Source organism: Gastrolobium bilobum, unplaced genomic scaffold (assembly GCF_033153095.1).
Source record: "Gastrolobium bilobum isolate Gb01-03AN ecotype WA unplaced genomic scaffold, APGP_CSIRO_Gbil_v1 utg500, whole genome shotgun sequence".
Taxonomy (NCBI): domain Eukaryota; kingdom Viridiplantae; phylum Streptophyta; class Magnoliopsida; order Fabales; family Fabaceae; genus Gastrolobium; species Gastrolobium bilobum.
The window spans coordinates 577939-602836 of record NW_026896335.1 but is presented as its reverse complement, the minus strand read 5'-3'; the positions used below and the strand labels follow the sequence as shown (position 1 = coordinate 602836).

The window sequence follows — 24898 nt, the reverse complement described above, 5'->3', positions numbered from 1 at the left end:
TTGAAAAATTAATTTTTATTTTAATAGAATAATATTAAAATAATATATTAATTTTTGAGAATTACATTGGTCAACGATGTTAATACATCAATATCTTATCAGACCTTATCCCTCACCCTTAGGCCGGATTAAGTTATACATCATTTTGATATATTAAGGGATTATGCTGTATAAGCTTATACTATACGATGGTCACACCAAACAACTGAAAATATCATAACGTATAATATAAGTTTATATTATCATAACTTATACGTCACACTAAACATGCTCTTAGTTTCAGAATCAAGGGGAACGTACAGGACACGTCAACACTATAATTGTATTCTCACATAATAATAACAAAAGAACTTGGGTGTAAAAGGTGTCCCTCAACAGGGAATGAATGATATATACAGGTAGAAAATCATCTCCAACGATGAGTATGATAAAGCCATAAGTGTTTATGCTATTATAGGCTCCTATAGATGTGAGACAAGTATCATTATTTGATGCATGAGATGTGTATGCAAGAAAATAAAATAAAGTATAATTTAATGTGGTGAGATAACATTTATCTCACATTAAAAATATAAGTATATAATATAACCCCTTAACATGGGTTTGAAAGATCAATCCAATAGATGGGGACTTCGTGGCTGTTTTAGAATAGCTCCCTTGATCCTTACCATGCGTTCCTCAATCCGTCCAAGGCCTGTGATCCTCCTGGTTCCCTCCCCTCCCCTGTTAATTTCTCTTTTTTATAATTTTCAATAAGTTCTCGTGATATCGAAGTTCCCATTACCGAACATTTTACTAACCTCTTATGAATTAAATAGAATATGAAAGTTTCAAAATGGGGATTAAAGGAAAGACGCGTTTCTATTCAAATATCTGTTAATAATTGATTGAAGCAAACCAAGGCAAGTAATATTCATTACAGTTAATCTTAAAGGAATGAGCTTACAAAAATTAGAAACGTAATATACAATTACATTATAAATGATAGTTGACCATCATCATCTTAAACAAACGAATGAAACATTAAATAAGATACATAATACGAAATTAGACCCAAAAGTAAAATAAAACATTTTTTTCCCTCAGGATTTTCGTTTGCGAATGTTGTTGGCAGCAGCAGACACTGGGCCTCTGGGGCTGACCTGCTCCGAGAACTGAGACCCGGTTCTCCTGCGAGAGGATCCATTGAATGAATCTGATCCCAATAGCAAATGGTAGCTACGGTTTTTTGAGCTATCTGAATGGGAGAAGTTGTTCATGTGGTGAGGCTTTGGCTTCCTGATCGCATCAATAATATATGGAATCAAACCTTCCATTGCTTAATAATTTCTTAATCTGCTCCTCTTCTTCTTCTTCTTCTTTCTCTCGCAAATCACAATATTTAACTCAAGTTTGGTTTTTGTGTTGCATAAGGTTCCAACCGCGGACATATTTATACAGCTGCTCTGCTATGAGAAATGATGACGGCTAACCTATATTATGCCAAATGACATGCTCGTCCTTCCGATAATAATATGCTAATAATAAAGATAACTTCCAATACTTTTTAGTTAGAATATTATTTCATATTAATTATTATGCCAAATCTGGTGGAACCTAAGTTAGTGAAAATTTTATGTGTAGTAAAATATAACTTAGCCAATAGACTATAAACAGGTAATTATGTAGTTATTTAGGATTTTAGTTCTTTTAACGGAATTATAGTTCTCCTGTTGCGGTAGATTATCTTTCCGTCCCGTAGAGCCTTCGAAGAGCGTGATGTCCCGCATAGCCTTCGAAGAACGTGATTTTAATTATTTTTATTTTTATTTTATTTTATAAATTACGGACCCATCCCCTTGTGTTTGTGACAGCAGAATTTTTTTTGGTCAGGAGAACCGAGAATCCCTTCTTTTAATTATATAAATAAACAGTATAAACTGGATTCAGAAACATTATATTGTGCTGAAAAATTGAAACTAAAAATGAAAAAAGAGGAGTCAATTATCGACTGTAAATATGGAAAGTATATACATGGATGTTGCTAAATAAATTTTCGAAAAAGTGTTTGTTCTTTTAATTATATAACTTGTGTCATTTCACTCTCACAAAGAAGTGAGACCTGTATTTTTATATTTTTTTTTTGTCTCTTCTCTCTCTTCTTTTATCTATTTCTTTCTCTCACTTAAAATAACACAACTTTACATCATTTAAAAAAAAATTCCATAAATTTTCTTCCAAAGAAAGAGAAATTGTGATTGGGGGTGTTTGTGTAAATTCACTTAGTACTTGTAAAATTGAATTACAATTGGCAATTGGATATGCCTGACAACTCTGACTGCGGCTTTTGGCTGAAGTTGAAAGCATGGTGTGCTATTTGTATGTTAATGAGTAATAGGATAGGATAGGGCCTTTGACTATATAATTTTCCTAAGGCGACCAAAACATTATGCATATTAAGATTATGCTCAACAGCTATTTGCCATTCCAAAAAGCATATGTTTGACAATAATGCAAGAAACGACCAAGCAGCCAAGTACTGTGACTTTCTCGTACATTGTACACATGTTCATCTTAAATTATCACGTGAGTTTTACTGAGCTTCGACGAATTGACGAGTTTTCTCTTTTCATATTTACCTTTGTATCTGTTCCAATAACGGGAGAAATAATAATAATATTATTATTTAATAAATAATTACGAAAATACAATTGTTTTGAAATAATTTATGGATTTATTATATTCAGGTACGTCTAAAATGAGTGTGACCACTCACGCCTCATTTAGGTGTGACTCCTCACTCATTCATGCAGAGGCATAGTCACATGAAGTTCAGCGTGCCTTGGCACCTGCTTGTTTTTTTTTTTTACTTATTATATATATTATGTAATTAATTATAATTAATTAAGGCAAAAATTATAATTTAACACCACCTAAATAGAAAATCAAATACTCAATTCAAAATAACAACAAATCATGTAAATGCAAACAAATAATAAGGATGTATAGTATGATTATTTTTGTGTTTTACCTTTTATTTTTTATTTTTTATCCTGTATATTTTTTTTTTCTACTTTATTCTAATCATTTATGTTAGTTATTCTTACTCCTATTATTTAAAAAAAGAAAGACTTCTAAACTTAATCACAAAAATGAATAGTTGACTTATTTCAAAATTTGGGCCCAACTAAACCAAATAAACTCATTTAAAAGTAGGAAAAAAGGTTTGTCCTTTTAAAGGACACAAGGTTGTATCCTTTTAATTTTTGACACTATATCTTACCGGTAAAACATAGTTATAATATGAAAAATTACTTCTTTTTTTCTATTTCCTCAGTCACTTCAGCTGACATGGAGATTTTTTTTTTCATGTTATAACTATATCTTACCGGTAAAACATAGTGTTAAAAACTAAAATGATACAATTTGTGTCATTTAAAAGGACAAACACTTAACCCTTGAAAGTAACAATCATGAAACCAAATGAATAATAGGACTATAATTATGGAATATGAAGGTCCATTGAACTATTTTGTTTTGGGTTATTGCACACACAAAGAATAGTCAAAAACCTAATTTTCAAATGTGAGAACTTTCCATCATGCTTATAGCTGTTGCAAACAAGGGCAATGTTCTCTAACGTGAGATATTGAAACTTTAAGGAATAGAGATAATGAAAGAGGAGACGAAGGGCAATGCTTATTATACATATAATTATTATATTTGTGTGTTTTCATATTCTTAGAATAATATTTGGTTTATTACTTATTATGTTGTGGGAGGAAAGTGAAATTCTTATGTTTGAAATGTTTACCGAAAAAGTTACTGCATTTTTATATATTTGCTTTGATATTTAGTCAACGACAATTGTTCATTTGAATTTTCAATATTATGCGTCATTATTTAGTACATAATTTAGATAACTATGTTAGAATTCATAATAAATTTTTTTCCTGATAAATTTGTGTAATTACAATAAATATTTTGATAATTTAATATGTCAAATTTTTTGGCACCACCTAAATTTTTGGGCCGGCTCCACCACTGCATTCATGCCTAGAAAAAAGGTGACATATCCAGTGTTGACACGTGCCATAAAAAAACTCAACAGTTTAATTGTAAAACTTCATAAGTCTATAATTTTTGACTCAAGTATCTGAGTTAAGTAAAAAAAAATTATTCCATATAATTTGTTGAGTTCCACGCAACGATATCTCATTTAAGGGGATTTTGTCAAAACCAAAATTCAATTTTTTTTTCAATTTGCAATAATAATACCACCACAGCATTTATCTCTCAAAATTTTCCAAAAAAAGGACAACGCATGTTTATTTGACTTTTTGACCCATTTTTAAAACAAATATTAACATGTCCGTGTTTGACTGTTGACTTGATGATATTATTGATTATATGAGCTCAAATTTATCATAAAACTTAAGAGGGCCAAAAGTTTTGGTCAGGAGTTCAAAATAAGTGATTTTTTTTTTAATTTCACATAAATTTTTGAGATTTAAGCACTGACAAATTTTCAGAGGATTATTTGTTAGTATTTGAAAGTAAAATTTTTAATAAAATCATTCACACAGATAAAAATTACCAAACGGGGCACAAAGAAGTGTTTTTTGAGAATTTTTTTTGGCAAAATTCCCTTTGGGTATTTGTCAACGCGTAGCTCTCTAAAAGTTACTTGAAATTAAATAAAAAGCACTTGATTTGGACACCTGAATCAAAAGTTACGCCATTTCGAAGTTTTACGGTAAAATATCCCAAATTTTTGAAATTATTTTGATCAAATCCCCCTCAATGAGATGTCATTGCGTAGATTTCAAAAAATTATCTGAAATAGTTTTTTTTTTTACCTAATTCAAACACCCAAGTCAAAAATTATGACTTTTTGAAGTTTTACAATCAATTTGTTGACTTTTTTGATGTCACGTGTCAATACAAGATGAGTCACTTCTTTTCTAAGCAGGAATGAGCTGAGGGGTCACGACCACATAAACCAATAAATTATGTTAAAATAGTTATATTTTTGTAATTATTTATTAAAATAGTAAATATTTTAATTTTTTTCCATTCCATAACAGTCGTACTCAGTAGATCAATTTTGAAATGAGGGGATCATGGTTTATTCAGTTATTGACTTTATTATAGTATTGAATAGCATTAATTTTAGTATAATTGTTAGAAGAAGGAAATAGATAATCTCATATTAAATTTTGTATCTATGTTTGCTGATGGATATTAAACTGGCGAAACACTATCAAAATTTATAAAATTATATCCAGACGCGAAAGTATAGTTGAATTTTCTTGGGCCGGCTCATAATATCTGAATTGTATTCCTTATAACAAAAACCAAGAGGTTGACTATTCTTAACAAATATTAATTAATGTGCATATTTATAGTTTGGCTTTGGCTGCAGCATCACGATAAGCCACATAAATGTCATAGAATGACTATAATTTTGTCTTCTCCTAACCCAAACTAACAGCCGCCAAAAAGAAACACACCCAAAAATGTCTTAAATGATAAAATTCCCTGCCATGCTTCATGTTAGAGGAACTCAGTGCCTACGTCCTGTCCCAAATTATTTGTTGTCTCTGTTTCAGTTAGAAATGTTTGGTTTTTTATGCATTACTAGAAAACCTTTTGGCTTAGATCAAGTCTAGGATCCGTGATCGTATCAGTTGTGAATTTACATTTATTATCAACGTTTCTTGAAGGAAAACTGGATTAGGGATTAAACTTGGTAATACAAACTCAAGTGACTAGCCAGAATTGTAAAACTAAGGTGAAAATATGTTGCTCTGGCACATACACTTCCAAGCTATGGGATAGTACTGATTCTCTTCCGCTGCCACTGTTCTGATTGAGACCTCAACTGGCACACAAGGCCTGCATTGGTTGCACTTTGAATGACATGTAGCTGGAAATGACCCCCACCTTGGATTTGGATTTTCTTTCCTTCCTTCATATGTTGCAGGGCCAATACTTTCCTGAAAATGGTTTTTGAAATTTAGAAGGACCATTCATTCATTGGATTTAAGCCAAAATAAAATAATAATAATAATAATAAAAATTAAAAGGGTAAAATAAATAAATAGAATGAACGCACGCACAGGTGCTGGTGCAGGTGAAGGTGAAGGAGAGCTTGGTAGGTTTCGGGAATGGACTTGCCAAGTATGGTTGAAGAAGATGAGGAGGAGGAGGAGGAGGAGGGGGAAAATGAGTGCTTTAGGCTTTAGTATTTGTTCCATCATGTCTTGTAAGAGATGGTTTTATTTTAGTTGGTATTTTGAGTTTGGCAATTATAGCAGATTGGGGAGCAGTTGAAACATCTCTGTATAAGGAAGGAAATGGTCAAGAATCAAGATGTCCCCCACCCCACCCCACATGTGTGAATCATTCTCTATTATCTCCATTCTCCACACATCTCGCTTTTTTTTTGGAGGAAAGGAGGTTAATTGAAATCATCACCCACGAATCTCAGGTTCTGAATGTTATCTGCAGAGTAGTTACTGATGCTATTTCGATTCGATTTTACACTCAATAACATGCTCAGTCAAATACTGTCTCAAAGTTTTCTAGTACATAACTTTTATCAAGATACTAGCCGATGCATGTGAATCCACATTTTTTTTTATTTTTCGTTTATATCAATTTGTCATTTTTAAAACATTATCACATGCTCAGTCAAATACTTTAATATTTTTAAAATAGAGTACTCTCTCAAAGTACTCTCTGTTATAACATTTTATTTAATGTTATTAAAGTACTCTATTTTTCATTATAATGCTCAGTAAAATGTTATAATGTTATTAAAGTACCATAACAAAAATGAAATCCTTAAAATGTTATAATAGACATAATTTTTTTTTTCCTTTTTAAAAAAAAATTAAAATTTTCATCTAACTTTATGTAACTTGAAATTATTGAATTAATATAACATTTTTTAATAATATCATTGAATTAGTGTTACCTGACTTTGACGAGTACTAATAATATTTTATTACTCAAAATGGTGACAGTTATAAAGTTATTATATAAAAAGATAAAATTAAGTTTCAAAATAATGTTGTGTTTATTTAATAATTGAGAAAAAAATAATAATTTATGTATGACTGGCAGATGGAATCATGGAATTAAATTTTTTGTATAATACATTAATAAATAAAATTCTTTAAAAAGGAAAAAAGATTTGGTGAAGGTTGATACATGTTAGTTCGGGCTGGTGGGTCCAATAAGCACCACTGACAAATATCAAATCAGATTTTTGGCATTATTAATAGAAGATAATAATAAAAAATTTGATTCTCTCGAGTGAAAAAGAAATATGACATAAACATATGGTTATGTGAAAAATTATAATCGTACAAAACTGGGTTAATAATAATAAAAAAAAAGAAAAATATTAAAATAGATAATTATAAAATCATAATCATTGATTTACATTTTTATAATTGTGATTTTTTGACATGGCTAAATTCTTTTTCCCATCATCCATTTCCTAATAATGCAGTTTTTTCAGTCTTTGGGAATTATTTTTTGTCATACAAAATCCTTGGCCTTCTTTTTTGGGCCCATGGGCTTCGTTAGCCCAGTATATTTCTGCGTTTTGCTATCCCGATCCTCATGATCGATTGTTTGTTGAACAAACCCCTTTAATTCGTGACCCAAAAAAGTGAAGAAAAAAAAAAACGGTTCTAACTTTTAACTAGCTTCAGTTTTCTGGTTCCACCCTCTGGCCTCTGGGGTGACTTTGTAGTTTGTTTGTAGATAATTTCGAAGCCTCAGATCATCCTCAAGAACAATTTCACGTTCTTTATGTTCACTTATCTCAATTCAATTTGTAAAGAAATCCAATAAAGATTTCCATCTCTTTCTCTTTGATCTTTCATCACCATATATTAAGACGACAATCCATTCTTAATTAGCATTTTTGATAAAAGATGGAGCATTTGACTTGTGGGGTCCTCGAGAAGCTTTTTCGAGAAATGGGTGGGGGCAAGAAGATGATGCAAGATCAAAGGCCTTCTCTGTTACAAATTCAAAGCATTATTCCGGCATCCGCAGAGGGTGATCTTTGGCCCAAGCAGGGATTTTACTTGAAGGTTTCAGATTCCACGCATGCCATGTACGTGTCTCTTCCACGTGAACAAGATAACATGGTTCTTTGTAATAAGCTGCAACTTGGCCAATTGATATATGTTGATAAATTGGAGCCATCACATCCAGTGCCAATGCTTAGAGGTATAAAACCTATCCCAGGTCGATTTCCCTGCATTAGAAAACTCCAAAATCTTGTTTCTACGGATAATTTGCAAGATTTACATCTCTCTGATTCTTTGTGGAGAAAGGAGACGACTAATGATGCTCCCCAGAAGAAGCCTCGCTCTTCCAGTGCATCAGAAATCCACAGGGGAAATTCTGAGAAGATGATTCAAGAATGTGGATCGAGTTTACTTGATATTACAATATCCACTTCATCATCTAAAAGAAGAAGTTGGAGAGGCAGAGAAAATTTAAATTTGGATGCAAGTGTTGTCAAACATGTGATAAAAACAACTGGTAATAGTCGTAGTGCCAGTGTAAGTACCAAACTTGGCTGTGAATCTCTTCCCCTATCTTGCCAGCCTTTTCTTAATTACTAATGCTCCATCTTTTCCTTTTTTCAAACATTCAGCCTTTAGGACTAGGGAAAACTAGTAATGTTTTTCTTTTCCTTTTTTAATTTCCATTCATGACAATCGAGTATGGTGGATTGCTTATGCTTGCTGTCTTTCCTGTGTAAACAGACTTCTCCAATTCGCTCAGCAAGCTATGACAGCTTTGAAGACAACTCAAACTCTAAATCGAAAGTAAAATATATTGGTTCAGCTACGAAATCAGTCAGAAGTTCCAACATGAGCAAGACCTCCATACCAGTTAAGAATTGTGATAAATTAATAGACCCTGCTTACATGTCCAGTGTAGTTAGTGACAAGAATATGGAAGAAACAAAGATTTTATGGACATATCTTCCCTCGATCTTAGAGAAGCATGGCAAGGTATCATGCTTCAATGATTTAATGTCCATGCATAAAACTGAAGCCCCCCTTTTATGCAAAAGAATAGATAGTTTGTAAATGCCCATTTATGATCACAGGAGGTCCTGAGGCTCAAAGAAGCAGCTGTGCTTGCTGCTGCGGATATTCTTCAAGAGGCATCTGCTGCTGAGAGAATTCTTAAATGCTTAAGGTATGCACACACGTATCCTTGTGAATAGCTATGCAACAGGCCATTGGGTTGCTTAAGATGTAGTATCTTCATCGAATACCATCAACATCTTGACCTTATTTATCTATTCATTTATTAATTTTTTATCTGGATTTACAATTTTGAGCAACTAAATAAGTTGGTTTATACTTGTAGCCCATATTGTCATGTTTACTGATTTACTCTTCTCTTGCATGAATTGCATCAGTGGTTAGAGAATGTTATGCTGGTTGTTTATGTTTCCTCTTCTATCACCCATCTTCAAGAATCACGATTGGTGCATTTATAATATTTTTCAATTTTCATAATAACATGCATAGGAAATTTAAGTAGTAATTGCTAGCCAGTAGCCACCTGATTAATGATTTATTTAATTCTTCCCAGCACATACTCAAAGTTTCAACATTTAGCCAAGGCAGATAATGGGCAGCCATCAGTTGATAAATTCTTCAACCTTCAAAAAGATATGAGTGAGTCTATACTAATTCTTCAGTCACTAAAATGCATTACGCCAATAACAGAAATTGACGGTCATCCAAGTAGCCCCGGAACTATCAGTGAATCAATAAAACTGGCATTGGAGAGAAAGAAAAATGCAGCTTCCTGGATCAAAGCGGCTACGACGTCTGATCTTAGTCCTATTTCTTCTACCAATGCTGTTTCCATGCAGGCTACAAAAACAACGAAGAAATCCAGCACCAAACCAAAGGGCACAAGCCTTGTTAGGATGCAAAGGAACAATAACGAGATCCACATTGGGTTGGCAACACCAGATTGGGTTGAGGGACGTGCTTTAGGTGCTGCTGATCAGCTTGTAAGTAATTTGCAGCGTGAAAGTAAAAAATGGTTTTTGGCTCATTTTGAGGACTACTTAGATGAGGTTATAAGCAAAACCATACCTAAATCAGATTATGAAGTAGCTGATATGATGCGTCAAATGAAGAAGGTGAATGACTGGTTGGATATGATGGATGGCTCCGGCATGGGGGATTTTGATTTGGAAGCATGTAGGAGGGTGAGAGGCAAAATATATGCTGTGCTCTTGCAGAATGTTGAAAGAACTGCGATGGCTTTGGAACAAAACTGAAGGGTTGTGATTAAAAGAAGGGTAGGTTTGATTAAAGCAATTTAGCTATGCATACAACTTTGAACTCTTCCTTGATATCTATTAACAGGCTTACTTTGTATACTTTGTTGCTTACAGTGCAGATGTAATTAGCTCAGTGTCAACTTCTGTCTCACTCCATTTTAGGCATATCTTTATTACTAACAAAATAGCAATCCCAAGCCCTTTTGGCTATTCCCCAGTCAATTCAAAATGGTATAATATTGAAGATCAATTTTAATGTATTAGTACTAGAGACTTGATATATATGTGTATAAATATACATGTGTGATATATGTATCCTATATACCTTTTCTATCATATACAATGGTGCATTTTGTTTTGCATGGTTTACGGATTAAGTTAATATTTTGGTAAGGAGGCAATCCAACAATGATCCATATCGTTATTGCCAACAAAATAGCATGAAAAGAGAAGAAAAACTATTTGCACAATTCTATCTTCATTGTGCATATCTGTGCAAGGGTCACTATTAATTGGAGATGATGTAATTGTGCCAGGAAGCAAAGCTGTTTCAGCGGCCTTATCCTATGCTATGGACATTGGTCGTAAGCCAAATGCCATTTCCTAGTTTGTTGAGTTTTTTTTTTCCTTTGCAAAGCCATCACGGCAATCCCATACACACCAACACTCCAAAATTGGGAGTGTGTTGGTGTTTCAAGGCTGCTGTTGATGTCCTATTTTTTATGAGTTAATTAGTTGTTTTTTAAATTGATTAGTCTTTTGTTTAGGAGTTTGTTTACTGCATTTTACTGTTATTGCTTTGTTAGTTTGTTGCTGATTTTGTGGACCAACAAAATCAGCTGGTTAGTGGCAACCGCATGAGCTCAGTTTTGTATTTAAAACAAGTTCATTAGTCATAATAAAAATAAGCTATTGCACAATATTGTTTCTGATGTTTGTTTTTCTCATAAAAGATCAACATTGGTATCAGAGCCTTATTGATCTTAAGGGGCTGTGAGTGACTTGAGAAATTAATGGAGGGAGGATCGAGTGGTTTTTCAGCAATGGCTCCACCAATATTCGATGGAGAAAATTATCAAGCATGGGCAGTGAGAATGCAAGCCTATCTAGAGGGTTGCGATTTTTGAGAAGCTGTAGAACAAGATTATGAAGTTGCTCCCCTTCCTGATAATCCAACCATCAATCAGATCAAGTTTCATAAGGAGAGGATAACAAGAAAAGCAAAGGCAAAGTCTTGTTTATATGCTGCTGTCTCACCTGCCATTTTCAGCAGAATTATGGCTTGTGAATCAGCTCAAGCTATTTGGGACTTCCTCAAAGATGAGTATAAAGGAGATGAGAGGATTAGAAGCATGAAGGGGCTGAATCTAATCACACAATTTGAGAGATTGCAGATGAAGGAGTCTGAAACAATTAAGGAGTATTCTAATAAGTTGGTAAATATTGCAAATGACCTCTCTGATAATAGGCTAGTGCAAAAGGTTCTTGTCTCCTTGCCCGAAAGGTTTGAAGCAACCATTGCATCTTTGGAGAATACCAAGGATTTGTCTCAAATCAAGTTGGCAGAATTGCTAAGTGCCCTGCAAGCACAAGAGCAGAGAAGGTTAATGAGGCTTGAAGGAAGTACAGAAGGAACTTTGCAGGCTAAAGAACAGCATAATGTAAGATGGAAGAAAGGAGATGACAATAGTGGTTCAGAAGCTGCTGCAGGAGAGAACAATGCAATCAACTCTAAGAACAATTGGGGCGGGCATTCCTCATGTAAGCATTGTGGAAAGCAGAATCACCCACACTTCAGATGTTGGAAGAGGCCAGATGTAAAGTGCAGAAAGTGTCATAGGATTGGACACATTGAAAGGTTCTGCAAAGAAAAGGGAGATCAGCAGCAAGGTGAGGCACATGTTGCAGACCAGCATGAGGCAGATCAATTATTTGTTGCCTCTTGTTTCTCCTCTAATGCTCCATGTGATAGTTGGCTTGTTGATAGTGGTTGCACAAACCACATGACAAGTGATGAAAAGCTATTTAGAGACCTTGACAAGTCATTGCAGTCAAGAGTGAGAATTGGAAATGGAGAGTATCTAGAAGTGAAAGGTAAAGGGATTGTAGCAATAAAGAGCTATGCTGGAACTAAGCTGGTTTCTGGTGTGATGTACGTGCCTGATATTGATCAGAATTTGCTAAGTGTGGGGCAGTTGGTAGAAAAGGGATTTAAAGTGATATTTGAAGAAGGAAAGTGTTTGATCTTTGACTCAAATGGTCAGGAGCTGTTCAGAATAAAGATGCAACAGAAGAGTTTTTCTCTAAATCCCCTTGAGAAGGAGCAAGCGGCATTCAAGTGTCAAGCTAGTGATTCAGAAATATGGCACAAAAGGTTGGGGCATTTTCATTACAAAGGCTTACTATTCATGCAGAAGAATGAAATGGCAACTGGGTTACCAATCCTGGAGGAGCAGATCACAAGTTGCAAAGCTTGTTTTTTGGGCAAACAGACAAGACTTCCTTTCAAAGAATCCACCTGGAGAGCTACAAAGAAGCTACAACTAATTCATACAGATCTTTGTGGTCCTCACGTGACTCCTTCACTAAATGGCAGCAGGTGTTTTCTTATCTTCATTGATGATTATACTAGAATGTGCTGGATTTATTTTATGAAGCAAAAGTCAGAAGTTGCTGAGATATTTCTGAAGTTTAAGAGATGGGTTGAGACTCAAAGTGGCTGCAAAATTCAAGTCATCAGATTTGATAATGGAACAGAATACACTTCACAAAGGTTTAACACTTTCTGTGAGGAAGCTGGAATTGAGCATCAACTTACTGTTCCTTATTCTCCACAGCAAAATGGAGTTAGTGAAAGAAAGAATAGAACCATTATGGAAATGACCAGGTGTCTGCTGCATGAGAAAAATCTACCAAAAGAATTTTGGGAACACAGCTGTTTTTTTGTTAAATAGACTGTCTACAAGGGTACTGGAAAAGAAGACACCTTTCGAAGCTTGGTTTGGTTTCAAGCCATTTCTAAAAAATTTGAAAGTGTTTGGTTGTCTGTGTTTTTCTCACATTCCATAGGTTAAGAGAGACAAGCTGGGAGAAAAAGCTGAACCTGGAATTTTCATTGGCTATAGTCTGGTGTCAAAAGCCTACAAGATCTATCAACCACAGACAAAGAAGGTGATCAATAGCAGGGATGTTCTGTTCCTAGAAGATGAGCAGTGGGACTGGACAGATGAGCCACAAGTAAAGCATAAGGAGGTCTCACTGGATTATGATGAGCTAGTAGATGATGATCCAATTAGAGGTACCAGATCTCTGACTGATATATATCAGAGGTGTAGTGTGGCTGTTTTGGAACCTTCAAGTTATGAGGAAGCTAAAAGTGATCAGAGGTGGATGAATGCTATGAAGGATGAGTTGGCTATGATAGAAAAAAATCAGACATGGGAGCTAATAGAAAGACCTGAGGACAGGAAAGTGATTGGAGTAAAATGGGTTTTCAGGACCAAACTCAATCCTGATGGCTCAGTGAATAAGCATAAAGCCAGGTTAGTGGTGAAGGGATATGCACAGGTTTGGGGAGTTAATTTCTCAGAAACCTTTGCTCCGGTTGCAAGACTAGATACAATTAGAATGATTCTTGCCTTGGCAGCTCAACAAGGATGGAAAGTGTATCAGTTAGATGTGAAATCTGCTTTTTTGAATGGAGAGTTGCAAGAGGAGATTTATGTTGAGCAGCCAGAAGCCTTTGTCACACCAGATCAGGAGGAGAAGGTTTGTTTGCTGAGAAAAGCTCTCTATGGTTTGAAGCAAGCTCCTAAAGCATGGTACAGCAAGATGGATGAGCACTTGATGGGTTTGGGTTTCATAAAAAGTCTTAGTGAATTCACTTTATATGTCAAGAAGTTAGCATCTGACTTAGTGGTGGTGTCTCTTTACGTGGATGATATGCTGGTAACAAGGAGTAATAATTCTCAGATTACTGCATTCAAAAGGGAAATGATGAAAACGTTTGAAATGACTTATCTTGGTGAGATGTCATATTTTTTGGGGATGGAGGTTAGACAAACTGAAAATGAAATTTTTATCTATCAAAAGAAGTATTTGAAGGAGATTCTAAAAAGATTCAACATGGAGGAGTGCAAGAGTGTAAGTACTCCAATGGGTCAAAAGGAAAAGTTTCAAAAGAAAGATGAATCGGAATCTGCAGATGAAAGAGTTTATAGGAGTTTAATTGGCTGCCTTATGTATCTCACTGCAACTAGGCCAGACATTATGTTTACCGTAAGTGTCTTGTCTGGGTTTCTTAATTGTCCAAGTGAACTGCATATGGTAGCTGCAAAAAGGGTGTTAAGGTACTTGAAAGGTACTCTTTCATATGGAATCAAATTCTGCAGAATTCAGACGTTTAAGTTGCAAGGGTATTCTGACAGTGACTGGGCTGGATCAGTGGATGATATGAAAAGTACTTCGGGTTATTGTTTTACATTTGGGTCAGCTTGTTTTTCTTGGTGTTCAAAGAAGCAGGAAATAGTGGCCCAATCAACTGCAGAAGCTGAGTTCATTGCAGCTACTGCAGCTGTAAACCAAGCATTATGGTTGAAGAAGCTGATGGATGACATGCATTTGGAGCAAAAAGAAGGCATAGAAGTATTTGTGGATAATCAAGCTGCTCTAGCTATTTCACAGAATCCAGTATTTCATGGAAGAACAAAGCATTTTAAGATCAAGTATTATTTTTTGAGAGAAGTGCAGAAGGCTGGAGAAGTGAAGCTAATGTACTGCAGTTCAGAAAACCAAATTGCAGATATATTCACCAAGTCATTTCATGTTAGTCGATTTGAATTTCTCAGGGAGAAGCTAGGAGTGTGCAGCACTTGATCTAGGACGAGAATGTTGATGTTTCAAGGCTGCTGTTAATGTCCTATTTTTAGGAGTTAATTAGTTGTTTTTTAAATTGATTAGTCTTTTGTTTAGGAGTTTGTTTACTGCATTTTACTGTTATTGCTTGTTAGTTTGTTGCTGATTTTGTGGACCAATAAAATCAGCTGGTTAGTGACAACCGCACGAGCTCAGTTTTGTATTTAAAACAAGTTCATTAGTCATAATAAAAATAAGCTGTTACACAATATTATTTCTGATGTTTGTTTTTCTCATTGTGTAAACATATCTTGTAATCTGGACTAACCAATACCCAGCTGCCTAGGCCATAGGGAAACATTGGATCAGATTCATACTTCCATTGATGCCTACATTTAAGACAGAAAGATAAAGAACAAAAAATAGAAGATACAATTTTTTTATTTTTTTTTCTATTTCATTTTTTTTCTAGCGTTTTTCTGGGCGTACAGAACAGGATAGAATGTTATGTTGTTTTATGTTCTCTTTGTTTTACTTCTTTTAGTAGAATTAAAAATATAATATTGAGGGGTTTGGGTAATTTATATGAGATTATAGATTTAAATTTTGCTATCATTACTGTATTTAAAAAAATATAATATTTTTTAATCTCTTATTTAATTCTATTTTATTTTTTAAAATGTACCAAACATATAATGAAATCCTTATGTTATATTCCGTTCCATTAGTATGTTTATTAATCTTGACGCTCTCGCGCAAATATTTAATGTGCTCCGGCCCACTATTTAGTAGCCGACCAATGAATTTGCTTTTAATTTAAGGTTTTTATGTTTTTATAGCAAATGTAAATACGTTATTTATATTTATTCTCAAAATGATATCATTTTAAATAGAAAGATTATAAAAGTATAATAAAAATAATTATTATAATCCAAAAATAAATAATAATTACAAAAATATCTTGATTTTCCTCACAAAACATTTTAAGTTCAATGTAGATAATTTATTTACATTGATCCCATAAAAAACGAAACTTAATTTAAAATGCTAATGTGGTTTTAACATTCTATTATAAATTTAAAATTAAAGAAGATAGTCATGGACTTCGTTAGGCAAATAAATAATAATAGACTTCATTCTAAATTTTAAGGATAAAGATTTAAATAAGTAGATTAAAATTGTGCATTCGATAATTCTCTCTTAACATTAATATAAAAATAAACAACCATAAAATAAAAAAAATTCACATTGTGAATTAAAAATAAATAAGCTAAAAGGACTCGTTTGTCACAAAAATAAAAAATTGAACCTCGTGGTAAAGGTGCTAAAAGTAGCGAGTGTACAGAGCATAAGTAAGAGAAAAAAAGCTGACTCAAAAATGGTCTTTTGTTTTTTATGGGCTTAGGCCCCTTTGAGTACTAAAAAAAAAAAAAAAAATTAATATCCTTTTTTGTCCTAGCAAATTTTTCGATGCACGCTTTAGTTCTTAGTAAATAAAAAAATTATTCGTGGTCCTTAAAAAATTCAAAATGGACCCATTTAGTTAAAATTGTGGTCTCTCACAAATTAAAAAAAGATCCACATTAGTTCAGTAAAAGGACTAAAACAAGTCCATTTTAAATTTCTTAGAGACCACAAATAGTCTTTTTATTTGCTAGGGACTAAAGCGGGCATCGTAAAATTTGTTGAGGACCGAAAATAGTATTTGCTCTAAATAAAATTACGAAATGGAAGTTTGTTGAATATATAATATAATAATAATTTTGTACATTTTCTCTTAACATTTGTTTCCCACCGTATATATACATTAGAGACGAGATATTTTAACTACCTAAATTTTTCACTATCAACTTACTACATGTCTAATCACCATTAGATGAATATTTTCTCTTTCTTGAAAAACTTTTTAACATTCTCTCTCTTTGATCCAATGGTGATGTGATGAGTAGTAAGTTAGTAGTAGGAGTGGTAAACAAACCAGGGGCCTTTGGCTCGGCTTGTGAAGGCCTGAACTTACATGTCTGAAATTGATTATTGGAACCAGACTTGGACTTGTATAAAAGCTCGTTTAGTAAAAAAGGCATCAGGCTTCAATTCAAAAGCTCGGCCTTGGAACCTCTCAGGCTAACTTAGTATATTAATTTTTATTTATATTTTATATTTTTTATACTACTTGTAATAGCCTCTTCTCTCTCCTCAATCCATTTCACCCCATTTATTGGTTAAATAGACTTTTTGAATAATTTTGTTCTATATTATGTTGTTTGGATATACATGGAATTTATGAATATTTATGAAATTACTAGTGCTGTTGATTGTATATTCTATTTGGATAAATTTTTATTGTCTTATTTTTTATTAAACAGGCTAACATGCTAAATCAGGCTTTTCTTTTTTGTAAATAATATAGGCCACAGGCCGATAATTATATTCATAACAGGTATCAGGCTAGGTCAGGCTGACACATATAAACACAGACTTAGCTTTTTAAGACCAAAACTCAGCTCGGCTCGCTAAACGAATAATCTACGAAAGTTTTTCTTTATTATCAAACTCTCTTTTCTTGCTCTGTGTGTTGATACCTTAACAAATTGGTATCAGAGCTATGGGGAAAAAGAGCGAGTTAGAGGTGCCACTCTTCCATGGAGATAAGGATGAAGCATTAGATTGGCTTCTTTGTTTGAAGGAACATTTTCGGAAAGAAAAAACCTGGACGGAGGACAAATGGCAGGTGGCCATGAGAAGACTCAGAGGAAGCGCAATCAAATGGTTCCGTACATGGAACTGCTGCGACTTTAATAATATGTGGAAGGATTTTCTAATGGCCTTCATAACAAAATACTTGCCTGGACGTTTTGATCTGATTAATGAAGAAGATGAAATCTTCAATGATGATGATGAAGATGAGGAGAATGATGCGGATGAAGAAGAGACCGAGATGGCGAAATCCGAGGTTGCCAACGGCAACGCATCCGCGGAGGAGATTGACGTGTCAGAACGCGTAAGAGACGACTCGGAGAAGAAGACGATGGAGATGACTGCGGCCAAGGGAGCCGAGATAGAAGATGAGGAGAACAAAGGAGCCGAGATAGAATTGAGAAGCAACGAAGTTTAGTAAAATATTTCACAGAAGTTTGTTCTCTTTCTCCACAAGTCCACGACATTCTTGAATAGTTGTTTTATTTGTTGGTTTTGTATTTGAGCGATCCTACAAATTGGTATCATAATGTTAGAGTCTCTTTGTTTTTTGTCCGTTAGAAAATTCAATGGTCTTTTAAGTTTGATGTAACGGCCATGTGCTGCACTAAAGTTGTTTGATGAGTCTTAACGGTATCATAATGAGTCAGTTTTGGGTAGTATAATGAGTCATTAAGTTAGAGTTTATTTGGGTGTAATGTGTCTCTTAATGTTATGTTTTTCAGTTTTAGTTTCTGGTTTATATTAAGTTTGAGTCAGTCTATGAAATTTGTATTCCCTCTTCAAACATTGTGAGGTTATATTTCTGTATCTTAATTTTTCTCTATCAGTGGTATCAAGAGCCAGGTTGAGAGTTAAACATGTGAGGGAATTGAGTTGTGAGAAAAAAAAAAGTGAAGAGTCATGGCCACAGATTCTAATTTTGTGCAAGCAGCCATTCCACGTTTCGATGGTCATTATGATCATTGGAGCATGTTGATGGAGAATTTCCTTCGATCCAAGGAATATTGGGATGTAGTTACCAATGGTGTTGTTGAACCAGCACTAGCAGAAGGAGCTCAGTTGACAGCAGCACAACGAGCAGCTCATGAAGCAGTAAAGTTGAAGGATTTGAAGGCGAAGAATTATCTCTTCCAGGCCATTGACCGTTCTATCTTGGAAACCATTCTTTCCAAAGAAACTTCCAAGGATATTTGGGACTCCATGAAAAAGAAGTATCAAGGCTCTACAAGAGCAAAGAGGCAGCAGCTTCAAGCTTTACGCTCGGAATTCGAAACACTTCGAATGAAGTCGGGAGAATCAATTGCAGATTATTTCTCTCGCGTGATGACCATTGTCAATAAAATGCGAATTCATGGAGGCAGGATAGAAGAAATAACTGTCATAGAAAAAATTCTTCGATCATTAACAGCAAAATTTAACTTTGTTGTTTGTGCTATAGAAGAATCTAAAGATATAGATGATTTGTCACTTGATGAATTGCAGAGTTCATTGGTGGTGCATGAACAGAAGTTCAAACAGGAAGACACAGATGAGCAAGCATTAAAGGCTTCTACCGATACTCGTTCCAACAATTTTCAAGGAAGGGGTAGAGGTAGAGGCAGAGGTAGAGACAGAGGCAGAGGCAGAGGAAGGTCCACTAATTTCAGAGCCAATAATGATCAATTTCAAGGCAGAGGCAGAGGAGGAGCCCCTGATAAATCCAAGGTAGAATGTTTCAGGTGTCATAAATTTGGTCATTATCAATCTGAATGTTATACTAAGCTGCCAAATAGCAAAGAAAAAGAAGAAAGTTCAAACTTTGCAGAAAAGGAGGAAGGTGAAACCTTATTGATGGTTGCTAAAGATGAAAAGCAAATTGAGCCAGATGTTTGGTATGTGGATACTGGCTGTAGCAACCACATGAGTGGTAGTAAGTCTTCTTTCTCTCATCTGAATGAAAATTTTCAATCTACTGTGAGTTTTGGTGATCATTCTACTGTGAAAGTAATGGGAAAAAGTGACATTAAAATAAAAACCAAGAATGGTTTTGTGGAAACAATATCTAATGTATTGTATGTTCCTGATTTGAAAAGCAATTTATTGAGTGCTGGCCAATTACAAGAAAAGGGTTATGTGATCACTATTAAAAATGGTGTTTGTGAAATATATGATTCTGTTAGAGGTGCTATTGCTGTTATTCAGATGAGTTCAAACAGATTGTTTCCATTAAAGATTGAAGGAATCCAATCTAGTTTAATGGCTGAAATGAAAGATCCTTCATGGTTGTGGCATTTTCGCTATGGCCATTTGAGCTTTGGTGGGTTGAAGACGCTCCAACAGAAAAATATGGTGACAGGCCTCCCTCAAATCACAATTCCTCATTCCTTAGTATGTGAAGAATGTGTTGTTAGCAAACAACATCGTTCTGAATTTGCAAAAGGGAACTCATGGAGAGCAAAGGGAATTTTGCAATTGGTGCATTCAGACATTTGTGGTCCAATAAATCCAATTTCTAATGGAGGTAAAAAATATTTAATTACCTTCATTGATGATTTTTCTAGAAAAACGTGGGTTTATTTTTTACAGGAAAAGTCAGAAGCTTTCTCTACATTTAAAAATTTCAAAGCTCGTGTGGAGAATGAGACAGGAAGGATGATTCAGACACTTCGCACAGATCGTGGTGGTGAATATTGCTCAAAAGAATTTGAAGCTTTTTGTGAAGAACATGGCATCCGAAAAGAGCTTACAACTGCGTATACACCACAACAAAATGGTGTATCAGAGAGGAAGAATAGAACCATCCTCAACATGGTTAGAAGCTTGTTGGTAAGAGGAAGAGTTCCAAAGACGTTTTGGCCAGAAGCAGTAAACTGGTGCATTCATGTCTTGAACAGAAGTCCAACCTTTGCAGTTCGAAATATGACGCCAGAAGAGGCTTGGAGTGGGAGAAAACCAAATGTGGATCACTTTAGAATTTTTGGATGCATTGCATATGCTCATGTCCCGGAACAAAAAAGAAAAAAACTTGATGACAAGGCTGAAAAATGTGTCTTTCTAGGTGTAAGTGATACATCTAAAGCATATAAATTATTTAATCCACTGACGAAAAAAATTGTGGTTAGCAGGGATGTTGTTTTTGACGAAGAAAACACTTGGGATTGGAATATGCAGCAGCCTACCGAAGTTCTTTGTGATATTGATTCTGAACAAGAGCAAATTTCAGCATCTAGTATGCCTGAAAATTCGTCCATTGCAACTTCTTCAGCTAGTCAATCCTCGCCAACAGTAGTTGGAGTTAACGAAGAAGAAACTCAATCTCTTCGTCGTGTTAGAAGAAGGCCTACTTGGATGGAAGATTATGAGGTAACTGGAATTGAAGATCCAATTACTCACTTTGCTTTGTTTTCAGAATGTGATCCCGTGACTTTTGAGAGTGCTGTCAAAGAAGAAAAATGGCGAAAAGCAATGGATGCTGAAATTGATACAATTGAGAGGAATGATACTTGGGAGTTAACTGATCTTCCAAATGGACACAAAATCATTGGTGTGAAGTGGGTGTTTAAAACAAAGTTAAAGGAAAATGGTGAAATTGACAAGCACAAAACACGCTTGGTTGTCAAGGGGTACAAGCAACAATATGGGATTGATTATACAGAAGTTTTTTCTCCTGTTGCGAGACATGATACAATCAGGTTGGTGGTTGCATTGGCTGCACAAAATTCTTGGCCTATTTACCAGCTAGATGTCAAATCGGCATTCTTGCATGGGTACTTAGAGGAACAAATATTTATTGAACAACCCCCTGGTTATGAGAAAGTTGGAAATGAGCATAAAGTTTACAAATTGAAAAGGGCACTTTATGGACTAAAACAAGCCCCTCGAGCTTGGTATAGTCGCATTGAGTCTTATTTTCTTAAGGCTGGTTTTATAAAGTGTCCTTATGAACATACACTCTTTGTTAAGATTGGTGATGAAGGAAAAATGCTTATTGTTTGCTTATATGTAGATGATCTTATATTCACTGGAAATTGTGATGTTATGTTTGAAGAATTTAAAAAGTCTATGATGAATGAGTTTGAAATGACTGATCTTGGTATGATGCATTACTTTCTTGGCATAAGTGTAGCACAATCAAGTGATGGAATTTTTATTTCTCAAAATAAATATGTGGAAGATATTCTAGACAGGTTTCAGATGAAGGATTGTAATCCTGTGCACACTCCAGTTGAATGTGGCTTGAAGTTACATAAAGATCATGGAGGAAAGAAGGTTGACAACACCTTCTACAAACAAATTGTGGGAAGTTTGATGTATCTCACTGCAACAAGACCAGACATAATGTATTCTGTGAGTTTAATTAGCAGGTATATGGAAAATCCTACAGAAATACATTTGTTGGCTGCCAAGAGAATCCTTCGCTACTTGCAAGGAACAAGAACTTTCGGGATATTTTACAAGAAGGGTGTAAAATCTGATTTAGTGGGATTTACTGACAGTGATTATGCAGGAGATCAAGATGACAGGAAGAGCACATCAGGTTATGTTTTTATGATTGGTACAGGTGCTATTTCTTGGGCATCGAAGAAGCAACCAATTGTCACTTTGTCAAGCACAGAAGCTGAATTTGTTGCTGCTACAGCTTGTGCATGCCAAGCCATTTGGCTAAGGAGAATTCTTGAAGAACTTCACTTTAAGCAAGGAGGAGCAACTTTAATTTATTGTGACAATAATTCTGCAATTAAATTGTCAAAGAATCCAATTTTACATGGGAGAAGCAAGCATATAGATGTGAAGTATCATTTCTTAAGGGATCTTACAAAGGCTGGTATAATTGATCTTATTTTTTGTAGAAGTGAGGATCAAGTTGCTGATTTGTTTACAAAGCCTCTCAAATATGTTGCGTTTCAAAAGCTCAGGGGATTACTTGGCATGTGTTCCATGGAGAAAGTCAAAGGATTTGGAGTAAACTGATTTTTTCAAGAACATCACTTTAAGGGAGGGAATGTTAGAGTCTCTTTGTTTTTTGTCCGTTAGAAAATTCAATGGTCTTTTAAGTTTGATGTAACGGCCATGTGCTGCACTAAAGTTGTTTGATGAGTCTTAACGGTATCATAATGAGTCAGTTTTGGGTAGTATAATGAGTCATTAAGTTAGAGTTTATTTGGGTGTAATGTGTCTCTTAATGTTATGTTCTTCAGTTTTAGTTTCTGGTTTATATTAAGTTTGAGTTGTATTCCCTCTTCAAACATTGTGAGTTATATTTCTGTATCTTAATTTTTCTCTATCAGTTAACACCCCTAGTTAGTAGTAAGAGTTTTTGGTAGTTAGAATATCCTCACTCTTACAACTGTTATTTTTTAATATATAGCTTTATTACTTGGCATATTTTTTTTTTAATACAATACGGTATTTTTTAAAAATAAAAGTACGAATACATGTATCCAACTCAATACATTTTTTTTTTATATTTGAAATTTTTTTCATCACTTTTAATTTTTTTTTCCGTAACATTGAAAAAAAAAATTCTTTTTAAAAAAAAATGTACCCATTGATTTATTCGTTATCTCGTATTCCAGAAATACGGAAACAAAAATAATTCCACGGTCTAACTACCAAATGAAAATGGAATCAATGTATATATCTCGCAGACAAAATATGTCATAGTAGACCCATTGACGGATATATAAGCCACGCGATTATCGCCGCACATAATATGTATTTTTTATTTTTTTTGTCTTCTCTTCCAAGAAATATCTAAGGGAGCGTTTGATTGAGGAGAAATTTTTTGAATACTAGAAAAATATAATTACTAGAAAAATGGTTGGAAAGTGAATTTGGTAGAAAAACGTAAAAAGAGTTGTTTGGTTGACCAAAATATTATCAGGAAAATTTATTTAAATTTGCAAAATCTATGTTCGGGATAAACTTCGCACCTGGTTTTTCATCTCAAAATATCACATCTCAAGTGGTATTCTGTAAAAGTGAATTTCATCCAAAAATCAACACAAAAGTCATTTTTCCATCTATCCTATTTGCCTAGTATTTTTTTTCAAAAACCTGAACCAAACGTGATATTTTCCAATATCCACTTACACTTTCCCATCAATCCAAAATAAATCTTCTACCAAGCACTATCTAAGAGGATAGATGAATTTGATTATTTTAGAAGAAATAATTATTTTTCCAGGATTTATTACACAAACTATTTTAAATTTAGAATAAAACTAATTCAACCATATACTAAATGTGGATCATTCAAAAAACTTCAAATTTTTTTATAAAATTTATTACTGTTCCAATTTTTTTTTTATATCATTGTTAATGATTTTTTTATATGGGCTCAATTTATATTTATTTATGAACTTAATATCTAAATTTACCTTTTACAGTATGAGTAAATATATTTTTGTAAAATACCAGTGTGTGTTGGTATAAATAAGTAAAAGTTGTTCGAGAATAATTTCTAGAAAGAATAATTTCTAGAAAGAATAATTTCTTGTCTGCATGTAAAAAAATACTCTGAAATAATTATAAAGTAATAAACTAAAAATATACAGCACAAAAATTCCTTGGTAGAAAGAAAGAAAAAATTATTTCTCTTCATCGGATTGGTCGGAGTGAGTCATTCATTGCACTTGTCAAATGGGTAGTGGCTGTAACGTGTCATCCCAGGAGCCTGCTGCACATATTTTGCTATGAAATGTTTTCTGCATGTAATTATGTAAAAGTAATATAGAAAAAAGTTATTAACATTTAGTATTAGATATACTAAATAAGAAAAATAAAATATTTGTCCCTTAAACCAATAATTTTTAATAACATTAAAATATTTAATAATAAATAATTTATGCTTATTGATAATGTTTTAAATGTGAGTTTAAAAGATTTAATTTAATTTAGATGGTAAAGTAGAATCACTTTTCGAAGTGTTAATGTATGTATTTTTTTAAAACTTTAATAAATCTGCTTCCACTCAGCAAAAAAATTAAAATTTTCAATTTTTTCAAAAAGTTATTTTACCCTTTGCAGAATTAATTT

General features: G+C 33.9%; 1 protein-coding gene across 1 annotated transcript; it reads left to right on the top strand.

Moving 5' to 3' along the window:
• Positions 1-7931: 7931 nt before the first annotated feature.
• Positions 7932-10324, top strand: LOC133299167 (uncharacterized). Its single transcript, XM_061498608.1, has 4 exons — positions 7932-8570; positions 8778-9029; positions 9128-9231; positions 9622-10324. Exons 1-4 carry the CDS (start codon positions 7932-7934, stop codon positions 10322-10324), a joined length of 1698 nt encoding a protein of 565 aa, XP_061354592.1.
• The last annotated feature ends 14574 nt before the right edge of the window (positions 10325-24898 follow it).